General features: G+C 38.8%; 1 protein-coding gene across 5 annotated transcripts in view; it reads right to left on the bottom strand.

Annotated features, from left to right (window-relative positions):
• The window catches only part of OSBPL6 (oxysterol binding protein-like 6), a 133018-nt gene that overhangs the window by 32387 nt on the left and 88453 nt on the right, over window positions 1-12178 (bottom strand). For all 5 annotated transcript variants that reach the window (XM_006866685.1, XM_006866683.1, XM_006866684.1 and 2 more), the window contains 2 exons: window positions 9003-9168; window positions 5636-5769 (listed from right to left, as the gene is read on the bottom strand). In XM_006866685.1, coding sequence (XP_006866747.1) covers window positions 5636-5769; window positions 9003-9168 — 300 coding nt within the window. The remainder of the gene's footprint in view (window positions 1-5635; window positions 5770-9002; window positions 9169-12178) is intronic.

Genomic DNA, 12178 nt, shown 5'->3' with positions numbered 1-12178 from the left:
TGCACAGATTCTAGGGCCAGAAATTAAAACAGTAAGTAGTGATTAAGTAGGAGTTCTGGTGAGGTACTGCGGGATAAAGCACTGGGCCAAAATGTTGGTTTGAACCACAAAGTCAACGGTTTGAACTCACCAACTGTTCCTTGGAAACCCTATACAGGGTCACTATGAGTCAGAATCAACTTGATGATACTTAACAACAACAACATAATGTACTGAAGACGATGTTGTTGTCCAGTGCCGTGGAGTCAATTTTGACTCATAGCAACCCTGTATGGGGTTTCCAAGGAGTAGCTGGTGTGTTTGAACAGCCAACCTTATGGTTTACAGTCCAGTACTTATCCTACAGCATCACACCAGGATTCCAATGTACTGAAGATAGATTTAAGTAAAATGTAATTTCTTTTATTATTTGCTAATTATTACACAATACCAAGAATGTCTTATTATATATTACAGTCAGGTAACACACGTTGTCAGTGAATCAACTGCATATCATGTCCTTGGTCCCAACACTGAGAAAGCCAATTATTGAAAATTCAAAGCACCTACAATAGTGTTTAACAAACAGACACTACTTTACAAGTTGAAGATGTTTTAGTGCTTCTGGAAATTTTCTCTAATATTTTTTATGCATCAAAAGTTACATACTCATTGTTGTTGAATCAATTCTGAGTAAAGCTGCCCCATAGAGTTTCCAAGGCTGTAAGCTTTATGGAAGCAGAATGCCACATCTTTCTCCTATGAAGCAGCTGGTGGGTTTAAACTGTTCATCTTTTGGTTAGTAATCAAGCACTTAACCACTGTATCATGAGGCACCTTTTTATAGAACGGTACACTATGTACTATGTAGTAAGGCAAACATCTAATGGTACCTGATTGTTCTGATTTATACATAAATTCACCTTAAAGACAAATTTAGGAATGGAATTCATTCATAATCTGGGGACTGCTTTCACACAATATCCAAATCACAAAACCTTCTATTTCACAGAACATATCATGAATGTTAAATGATGTCTGACTGTATTTGATTTTCATGTTTGGAGTATATCACTAAATGGGATATGAAATTATAGCTGATGTGGAATAAAGTCATTTATAAAGGGAAAGATATGATATAAAATGCTCTGCCCAACATCTATGCTGCTTCTCAGTTGTGAAAGTGAATTTCCGTTTCATGGAGGTAAAATAACAGTATTACGTATGTATCTTTATGTATACATACAGATCAGGGAAGAAATAATGTTTTAGAAAAGGAATTCATTAGACTGTCCAGCAATGCATATTTTACTTGCTGTAGACAGGTAACAATTTATGTTATACATGTAGTGAAGAATGCTAATTTCACATAATTTATATCATGTTTGGTAAGGTGGAGGGTCAGAGAAAAAGAGGAAGACACCCAACGAGATGGATTGGCCAAGTGGCAGCATCGATGGACTCAAGCATGACAACAGTAGTGAGGCTGGCCCAGGATCGGGCAGTGTTTCGCTCTGCTGTGCATGGGGGTCACTATGAGTCGGTGCTGACTCGATGGCACCTAACAACAACAATATGCTGTGTGCCTTGTAAAAGATGATGGAATTTGCTGAATTGAAATACTTAAACCCTTTATTATAAAGTGGCATTTTAATCATTCAATATACATCAAGTAGGACCTATGTCAAATGAAAATAAATATTTTTTCAAATGTTAGACTACATTAAGAAATTATTTAAACATCTCTCGCCCTCCTGCTAGCTCTGGGGGAGATCAGGCTTGGCAAAAGAACATGATAATTTAAGATCTGGGGTTTAACTAGTAACACCTGAATATGAATCAATGATATCTTTAGAGTGCCAAAAAATCACACTATGATCTGAAGGTGTACTGATATAACAACATCATATTCAGAGTATGGGAAAAATGGTCTGAGTTCATTCAAGAGATTCAGTATTTTGTTCAATCTCAAGTGCTGTATTGTTGGAAGAAGGACACTGAAAACTGAGTTTCAACCAGGCCAGCTCCATCACTTAAAGACTTTTCCATCTGGAATCTCTCCTTATCTACTTCACTCCTTTATATCATGAAGTAAACATGCTGAGAAAATTCCAATCTCAATCACCTTACCCGGTTGTATATTCTCTCTCCTTCTTTTTTAAAATAACTAAGCCTCTGGGAAAAGAAGCCATTCGAGATATTTCTTCATCAGTCATTGACTCTGAAAAACCTCATCATAGTTTCTCCCTCAACTTTCTGAAATATGCTCTCCTGACTGCCAAACTCAAGTATACATGCATTATTTGTCACTAAATCAGATTCTGCTAACCTTCTCCTTCTTGAGCTTATCCAAACTCTTTGATCTCAATGGTCATTGGTATTTAAGTTTCACTGCAATCGCGGCATCTTTAGCAAATTCTCTTAGTGTGCTTTTAAAAATATGAATTTTCCTCAATGGCAGCACCATTGGCTAACTTTTATTCTGACTCAATACACAATTCATTAATGCCTATAACTTTACTTATACAAGGGAGCTTCAAAAACTGCAGGAAAATGGAATGAAAGATAATGGATTTTCCCCATGGACTTTTTGAAGCTGCATAGTCAATTAGGGTATTCACATCCTTCTCTGTAACCCAGGCCCTTCTCCTGAGCTCTAGATCTATATATGAAATTGTCTACAAGTCAAAACCTTGGAATTTAGTCTTGATTCTTGTTTTCTTGTTTCTCTCCAAGCTATGCTTATTCTCTCCTTTTGTCTTTGCCATCTATCTCCTCTTCAAATACTATTGGTACTTGCTTAAATTTAGACAGAGATCTTTGTAATATCTTAATAGCCTCTGAACTAATTTTGCCTCTATTCTATCAATCTTCTATATTATACCAGAGTCATCTTTCTAAAACGTAGTAATTGTTGTTGTATGGTGTCAATTCCAACTCACATAGTTGACACTACAGGATGGAGTAGAACCCAGAGGGCTGCCTGAGATGCAGTCTTTATGGGAATACTTCACCAGGTCTTTTTTCCCATCTTGTGGGTACAAAATGCCAATCCTTCAGTTAGCAGTCAAGCGCCTTAACCACTGTGTTATCAGGGCTCCTTTATATGTAGAATACATAGCAAAATATCCAATTTCTGGCATTATCAGTCACCAATTAAAATTCTTTAAGGTACTCCTAACACTGCTAATATCGATACAAACATCTTTGTGTGCTCCCTGATAGGCTGGCATCTGTCTACCGAACTAGATGCTCTTAGAGTAGCTCTTCCCTGTTGAGCTCTCTCCTTGCTTCAGTATCTATAAACTACCTGCCATTCTCCAGGCACCTCTCTAGTGGTCTAACCATGGTTAGATAACCTAGGAAGGCGTAAGCTTTCAATCATATTCACAAAAGAGCCCAGCCCCAGAGGTGATGGGACTACATATATGGTGAGTGAGGGTATGAACAGACACCAGAATGTGAACATAGCCCAGATGTTGTGATACCATAACTGGAAGCACTGAATTCCCCAGTGGGTAAGATATACCTGTGTTTCTAGTCCTAAATTGCTCTCCTGTTTTTTGCGGATAAAATTTTGAGCTTTTGGGTAAAAAAACAACTAAATATAACAACTGAAAACAAAAACAAAACCTCAGCAAAAATTTATTGAGGCTCTAACTCTATACGCAAAGAATCTTTGGTAGTATAGTGGTGATGAGTAGGGCTGTTAACCTCAAGGTCAGCAGTTTGAAACCATCAGTCATTCCATGGGAGAAAGATGAGGCTTTCTGCTCCTGTAAAGATTTATAGCCTCAAAAACCCTATGCAGGTTCGCTATGAGACAGAACTGACCCTACGGCATATCACCACCACCAACTCTATATGCAAATAAATAACTCTGGATGACAGAGGAAAGTATTTATCCAAATAATATATAATTGATAATATTTTGTTTTATTTTACACTTTTATCATGATAGTACCAGTTCTTGCTTTGGGAGTTCCTGCTGTCTGCCCAGACCCAACTTAAGGTCTGATTCCTTCAGGAAGCCTGATCTGTGGTTCCACTCTCAGCTTAGGGATCTCTCATTCCTCTGAACAGAACCTGGGAAATCTGCACCACTCATCTGTGCTCTGGATGCATTTCTGTGTGTTCACTGAACAGTTTCCTCGGTAAATGCTGCTCATTTTACTAAACAAATCAGGAGCTTCCTACTTTTGCTACTTTGCACAGTACCTACCATAAGCAGTTGAATGAAATAAAATGAATAGTCAAATGGATAACTGCTTTAAAATTTCTGTTCTTCATCATTTCTATAACCTTATCTGACCTGCAGCCCAAGCTTGGATCTGTAAATACCATTTCCAGTCTTACCAACAAGCGAATAAAATCAAGAAACAATGTTTCTGATTTTTGTGAATGCAAACTTGACCAGTATCATCATTCAAGATGTCTGAAGTAGTATTGCAACAGTTAGGGGGAAAGAAGATATTTTAAAAGCTTACAAAATGACATTTGTATACTTATTTGATATTTTAATCTTTGTGATGTGTGATCAATTACCATAAATAACATTCAACAGGTAAATGTCATGACAATAGTGCAGTGAAAACCATGAACACTTCCTTACGAATAAAGCAATCTGCAAACTGGTGGAATAGCTGCTGCTTAACGATCATGCTCCTAAAGCGCTTATTTCCATTGGAAGCAGCGTATGCACCTCCACTGACGCATGGTGTGGTGGACACAAAAAGTGTGACCCAGATAACAGCACTCAGTAACATGACATTTAACACTGGAAGTCAGCTGACAGCTCAGGTACATCAAACGCGTTAATTTAAGGTCTAATTTAGATGGACCGAGGGAAATTGTTCAAGCAGGAGCTGACCCACATGGAGAACCACTTACCCACGATTTGCTTGCTCCTTCACTCTGGTCCCAGGCACCAGGAAGTGAACAATATTTTATGTAAATACTGAATTCTCACACAAAAATCATATAACAACATCAAATTCCCAAAGAAATTAAATTAAGTGCATTTGTTGACTACATGATGAAAATATTTACTTCAGAGGAAATAGAAAAGCTTAAGGTGCACTTTTAAGGAATTTTCATCAAATATTTCAACTTCGATATATGCTGGGATTTGATTGGTCACATAAAATCAACTGTATTAACATATGTTGAAATATGAAAATTGAGCTTCAAGGAGCATAACTAGAAATGAAGGTAGTCCTAAGACTGCAAATCAACAAAAGAAGAGGTCATAGTAATCAGTAACTTTTAACAGATTAATATGTCTAATAAGAAGGAAAAGTAATACATGTGGACTATAGTACACCATGTTGTATTTAATATTGGACTGAACAAATATTCTGGAACATATTTTAGGAAATGATGCATGACTGTTTTTAAGAATCAGAGACTGTCTTATAAATGACCTTAAGATAGACAGGAAGTATTCAGTTAACGAAAATAATTGACTTTTGCCCTTACCTTGTTTCCTTTTTTAGAAAAAAATGTAGTAGCAGTTAACACTGACACCTCAGTGTCTTGGGAGAGTGTCAGATGAATGTGCCGAACCCATGAATGTGGTTAACCCATAATCAAGCCTCCCCCTTCTTTGGTTTTACAGAAGTGACTGTGTCTCTCATGTGGAAACACGTGGGTTTACCTGAGATAGTGACTGTCTGAGCCGAGCCATCTGTGTGCTGTGGCCTTTATTGTGGTCCTGTTCAGAAACCATCTGCTTAAGCTTCTCCTTCTCTATAGCTATGCTGTTAAATGCAGACTTCAATAGCGAATGCACTGGGGGAGGATGCAGCAAGGGTCAAGAGAAAAGTGACAAACAGATATCAAAGGTATCCAGAAAGAATATATATTATAAACTTCTTAACACTGTAGCTCATACATAGACAGTTAGAAGGCTATGTTACCGCTAATTAAAATTTAGTCTTAAAACAGAAACTATCAGAATATAGATACCAAAAATAAATACGTTGTTGTTCTGTACTGTTGAGTTGATTTTGACTCATAGCACCACAAGGTGACAGTAGAACTGCCCCATATACAGTTTCCTAGGCTGTAATCTTTATGGGAGCATAGCTCCAAGTCTCTTCTTATTTGGTGAGCAGCCAAATGCTTAACTACTGTGACACCAGGACTCACTAATAAATATGATAGTGCTAATTAATCAGGGTGGAAGTTTTAGCATTTCATACCAGACAAGGCAACAAAGATTTGAAACTACTGCAGAAAATATCAACTCTAATATTTAGAAACTAATTTATAAATCCTAGACAGAAAAGAACAAGTTTTACTGTGTCGAATTTGATGATGATATTTTTGAAGTCCTGTGTAACATGAAGTCTCATGTAACTCATTTATAACTATCTAACAATTGTTTCCAAAAAAAACTCATATTCCTGAATCTTGCCAACATAAAGGGGAGCATGGTAGCTCTGTAGGATAAGCATTGGACTATGAATCACAAGGTTGGGAGTTTGAGTCCACCAGCCACTCTATGGGAGGCTTTCTACTTTGTGAAAAGTTTTACAGTCTTGGAAACCCTATACAGGGTTGCTATGAGTCTGAACCGACTCGATGGCACAGAACTACCACCACAATAAAGCTAACACAAAATAGGTAGCTCAATTTGAAGTTCTGACTAGTTCTTTTTGAGGAAAGATTTAGTCATAAGAAGATCATTTGAACCACTTACCTACAGCAAAGAATATGTTGGAAGTGTTTTTGATTTAAAAGTCACAATAAAAACAACCCCCTTACCTCCATTCCTGCATACCCCACAGCCTATACTGGTAAAACCTGTGGCAGTCTTTAATTTAATTTTGGAATACAAAAATGGTTGGTTTTTCAACTGCTATCTCTACAATATCAGATTTTATAGAGAATGCAGTCTTCTAAAATAGGGATTCCCTTAGCTGAGAAGGGTTATTTTGAAAAGACATAGAAAATTTTAGCACAAAATACTGTAGCCTGAATCAAAAGGGGAACAAGCAACAGCACAATGAATTCACAATCTATTGATCTATGTGTTAATTTCCAGTTATGATCAATTTAAAGGTAATATCCCAATACTTGGACTACATTAACCGCACTGCATGGGCAGTGCTGAAAGCAGTCTTTGCCCATTTAAAAATTCATTAATTCTTTTTAAAGAGTTCACTTAGCAATCCTAGAAAAGCCCTTTTATCCCCACCTAGCATAGAGAATCTGTGTGCCTGTTAAAAAGAAAACATGTATTCAATAGTGGCTTTAAAACTGTTGAAATGTGGATTTCCTGAAAGCTTTAGGATTGCACCAAATACACAAAGCTTTCCTGAACTGCCTTCAAATTCACCCATTTCCTGTTAACAACTGGACTGTATCCAACACATACATTTGTCGTCTCATTCTACTTGGTGCCCTCTGCTGGAAGTAAGAGTTACTGGATTAACTGGACATAAATTCACGCTGTTATATACTACCAAGCACTTAATGACTAGGGGGCACCTGAGATGTTCCATTTAACACACATTTACAAGGCTATTGTATAGCCTATTACTGGCAGCCCCAGGGGAAAGAAATGTGATTAATTCATAATAGGGTATTAGTGACTGAAAACAATAAATGTATTCTTTCTCTCCAAGAGATTACACAGTTAAAAAGACAATACCTAGGAAGGGTCATAATAAAAAAAGGAAACAAAAACTTTTTAATGGCTCAATGTAAAATGCCATGGAAATACGGGGGGAAGGGGACTTGGGAACCAGGCTGCTCCGTCCACCTATACTCCCCTGCTTCTTCTACTGATCATAACCTACTCTGTGGATGTTGATAATTCAGTTTACGCAGTAAGCCTTATGGAAAAATTGACATGAAAAGGAGCTTCAGAGGTATGGTTTGTTCCTTCTTCTGTAAAATCTGGGCTGGCCTGTGATTTCTTGTCCAGTTGAATAGAAGTGATGCTGTCTGAGTTCCAGAACCAGCCTGGAAGGAGAGCAACTTCTACTCTGGTCTCTTGGAGTCCTGAGAGCATACAAGGGGGTCCTTGAGACAACGTAGGGAGAGGGGGACACTTGACTGCAGTCTTCCAACTCTCCTGCCATGGTCCCAGGCATATGAGTGAAGTCACCTTGGACCTTTCAGCCCAGCTCAGATTCATACCATCAAGTGAGAGTCCAGTCAGTGCCATGTGGAGCAGAACTGTAGAGCTGAGCCCTGCCTGAACTGCTGGTCCACAAATTGTAAAATACAAAACAATGTTGTTTTTAAGTACCGTGGAGTCGGTTCCGACTCATAGTGACCCTGCATAGGGTTTCTGAGGCTGTAAATCCTTACGGGAGCAGAATGCTTCATCTTTCGCCTGTGGAACCGCTGGTAGTTTCGAACTGCATACCTTGAGGTTGGCAGCCCGACTCGTAACCACTACGCTACCAGAGAAAGAAAGAAACTCCACCAGAATCTCTTTCTTTCTTTCTTTCTTGCTAAACACAACCAATAAATACTTATTAATGGATAATTAAAGGGTACTGGAATAAAAAAAAGAGATGTTGAATAGTAGTATCTGCTAGACTTCCAAGGATAAAGCATTTTTTTCTTCCTTTTTCATCACAATGATGTTTTCTTTATTCAATCAAAACTGTAAAACTCTGATGTGTGGTCAGATTCCGGGCAAAGTATTCTGATGCATTTTGTATAAAAACTCTTCAACTACTATATAATGATATTTCATTTTTCTAGCATGACTGTCATGAGGCCTCATGGCACAGTGGTTAAAGCACTTGACCGCTAATGGAATGGTCAGGAGTTTAAATCCCCCAGCAGCTGCCGGGGAGAAAAATGCTAATAGTCGACTGCTGTAAAGATTTACAACATGGAAGCTGGCAGTGGTTCTATTCTGCCCTATAAGGTAGTTATGAGTTGGAATAGACTTCACAGCAGTGTGTTTAGCATGTCTACCTAGTGAAAGATAAAAGAAAAATGGCAACTTCCCATTAAAGAAGAGAGCTTCTCTAGAGGACCTGTTATATTTGTGTTACCTTTCTGTGCAATTAGACAAAATTCTTCTTGGAGCTTTGTATAATCCGTTGAACTTTCCAGAGGGTCCGTGAGATGGCTGGGGGGAGTCTGAAATTCTATATCTGCACAAAGGTTGGGGTTGGAGGAATGCAAGCGAACCGGTGACATTGTAGCACTGAAAGGGACCTGAAAGTGGAAGATACAAATGATTAAAGAGCACAAGTACATTGTTCTACCTTCTCCTACATAGAAGAGATCTCTTCCACTCTTCACAATAACAGATTCCTCCCTGCTGACACACTCAGAGACACTGTGTACTCATTTATTTTGCAGGTGGTTGGGGGGGGGGATGGAAATCTCATTTGCCACAGTTGATTTCGCACTGCCTCTGACTCACCAGTTTCTCTGTGTTAAAGAAAGAGATGACTACAGAATGACAGGAAGCAAAGGACGAATGCCAGATGAGCTTCAATTCTGAACTCAGAGTTGTATTGAAAAGATAGCTAGCAGAAAATAGCAGCCTGAGCTGTGACATAGGTGACCTTCTCTTACAAAGTCAGCTACTTGTGTCTGAGGATCATCTGACTTTGACTTCTTTCTGAGCCTGGTTCAGGATCTAAAGTCACACTACAAAATTCAGGAGATGCACAGACAGAACGATTTATTTGCCCTATGGTGGTGGTGGTGTGCCGTGGAGTAGGTTCTAACTCATAGTGACCATGTACAGGGTTTCCGAGGCTGTAAATCTTTACGGGAGCAGAAAGCCTCATCTTTATCCCGCGGAACAGCTGGTAGTTTCGAACGGCTATAGCAACCACAAAAAATAAAAAGCAAGTTCAAAAGTAGATAAAATAAAGGCTTAAAGAAACTCTATTAAATTCAAATAGAATTTTTAGAAAATAGACTAGCAAATAAACTATATTACATAAGTTATAGTTTATCTTTGTATGTTCTATAACTCTGTTTACATATATGAAGATGCCAAAAAATACAAAATAAAAAAAAAGTCATATTACTATTTGTTGTTGTTGTTATGTGCCGTGAAGTTGGTTTCGACTCATAGCAACCCTGCATAGGGTTTCCAAGGCTGTAAATCTTTATGGGAGCAGAAAGCCTCACCCTTCTCCCATGGAACAGCTGGTAGTTTAGAACTGCTGACTGAGATTAGCAGCCCGATTCATAACCCCTCCACTACCAGAGCTCCTTATTACTATGTTGTTGTTCTTGTTAGGTGCCATCGAGTCAGGACCAACTCATAGCGACCTTATATAAGCACAGCAGAATGAAACAATGCCTGATCCTGGGCCAACCTCACTACTGTTGCCACGCTTGAGTCCACTGTTGCTGCCACTTGGCCAATCCATCTTGTTGGGGGTCTTCCTCTTTTTCTCTGAACCTCCACCTTACCAAACATGATATCCTTCTCCAGTGACTGGTCCTGCCTGACAATATGTCCAAAGTATGAGAGATGAAGTTTGCCTATCTTGGCCTCCAAGGAGCACTCTGGCTGCACTTCTTCCAAAACGAATCTGTTGATTCTATGGGCAGCCCATGGCACTTTTAATATTCTCCTCCAACACCATAACTTAAAAGCATGAATACTTTTACAGTCTTCCAGTGAATAAGGAAGACCTTATCACTATAGATGTTCCTAAATGGCTAAAGGTGCCCAGGCTAAACCCAGACGAGACTTGTGGTAGAGGCTGCACTGTGTCTTTCCTCACTTCTAGAGGGTTCTTCCTGACCATTACAAATGCTGTCAGCCAAATGTTCTTGGAAAACAAAATACCAGTTCCATTTGGAAATCAGATCACCAGTAGCCTCTCCCTAATTCCTACTATACAGTAGGTCATATGATTGTCTTCACAAAGCAGACTCTTAGACTCTACTGCATATTGAATTGTGAATAATTTAAAGGGTAAGTCATATCCCCTCTCTAACAGAAACTATGCTGTAGGATCAAGGAACCAATACCTCATCTTATGGAAACATCTTAAGTGAATGTCAGAGTCATTAAATTTTTTTTTTTGTTTCTGCTTTAAACTTCATGACAGATTCGGAGCACTGGGAAGAAGGAAAAAAGGAAGGGGAAGGCAGTAGGGACAAGAGGAGGGAAAAATAACACATTAAGGATACAGAAGGCATAGCTTATGAATTGGTCACTTTACAAGATGAAGATGAGGAGAGATGAACCAAAAATTCTAAACTGCAGTTGGGGATATGAGTGAGGATGGTTCAGACAGCATCGAGGGTCCTTTGGGTATAGCCTTGGCCTGGCAGACGGTTACTTATTTCAAAAGGTATCCACCTCTTATTGGAAAACATAGAGTTTTCCACCTATATTCAGCTAAGGTAAGCATGCTAGTATATATGAGACGGCTTCAAAAGGTTTGTGGAAAGATGGAATAAAAAGATCATAGATTTCTTCTTAAGTTTTTTGAAGCCCTCTTAGGTTATCCAAAGCATTTAATATCTGGAGTTATCAAAGTAACTCTCTCTCTCTCTTTGGGCTGGGAGAAGTAAACAATTTCTTTGGCTCATCAGGTCCAGAATTACTAGCTGTTTCAAAGAAGAGATACACAGAAGGGATAGGTTAGTCATTTGCGAAAATTGAGTTCTTGGGTTCAATAATGTGCTGGAATTCTGTTCAGGGAACTTACTGATAAAAATGAGGTCATCTTGAAAGAAAAGAATGAGATTTATGTGGAAAAGTATTTGGAGACAGATAAAGGAAATGTCCATCACTCATCTGTCAGTTTTTTGCACTGTGGTGGCTTGCATGTTGCTGTGATGCAGGAAGCTATGCTACGGGTATTTTAAATGCTAGCAGAGTCATCCACAGTGGACAGGTTTCAAATGAGGTTCAAGACAAAGGCACACTAGGAAGAAGGTGAGGCAGACTGCTTATGAAGGCTTAGCCCATGAAAACCTTATGAATAGCAGCATAACATTGTCAGAGATAGTGCTGGGAGAGGAGCCACTCACGTTGGAAGGCACTCAAAATACAACTGGGGAAGAGCTGCCTCCTCAAAGTAGAGTTGACTGTGATGACGCGAATGGAGTCAAGCTTTAGGGACCTTTCTTTGATGAAGGGGCACAACTCAAAATAAGGAGAAATAGCTGCAAATATTTACTAATAATCAGAACATGGAATGTATGAAGTATCAATCTAAGAAAATTGGAAGCTGTGCTCAAG

The sequence above is a fragment of the Chrysochloris asiatica genome, unplaced genomic scaffold (assembly GCF_000296735.1).
Source record: "Chrysochloris asiatica unplaced genomic scaffold, ChrAsi1.0 scaffold00094, whole genome shotgun sequence".
NCBI classification, from domain to species: Eukaryota; Metazoa; Chordata; class Mammalia; order Afrosoricida; family Chrysochloridae; genus Chrysochloris; species Chrysochloris asiatica.
Note: the sequence above shows the minus strand (reverse complement) of the source record. Positions and strands in the feature narration are given on the sequence as shown.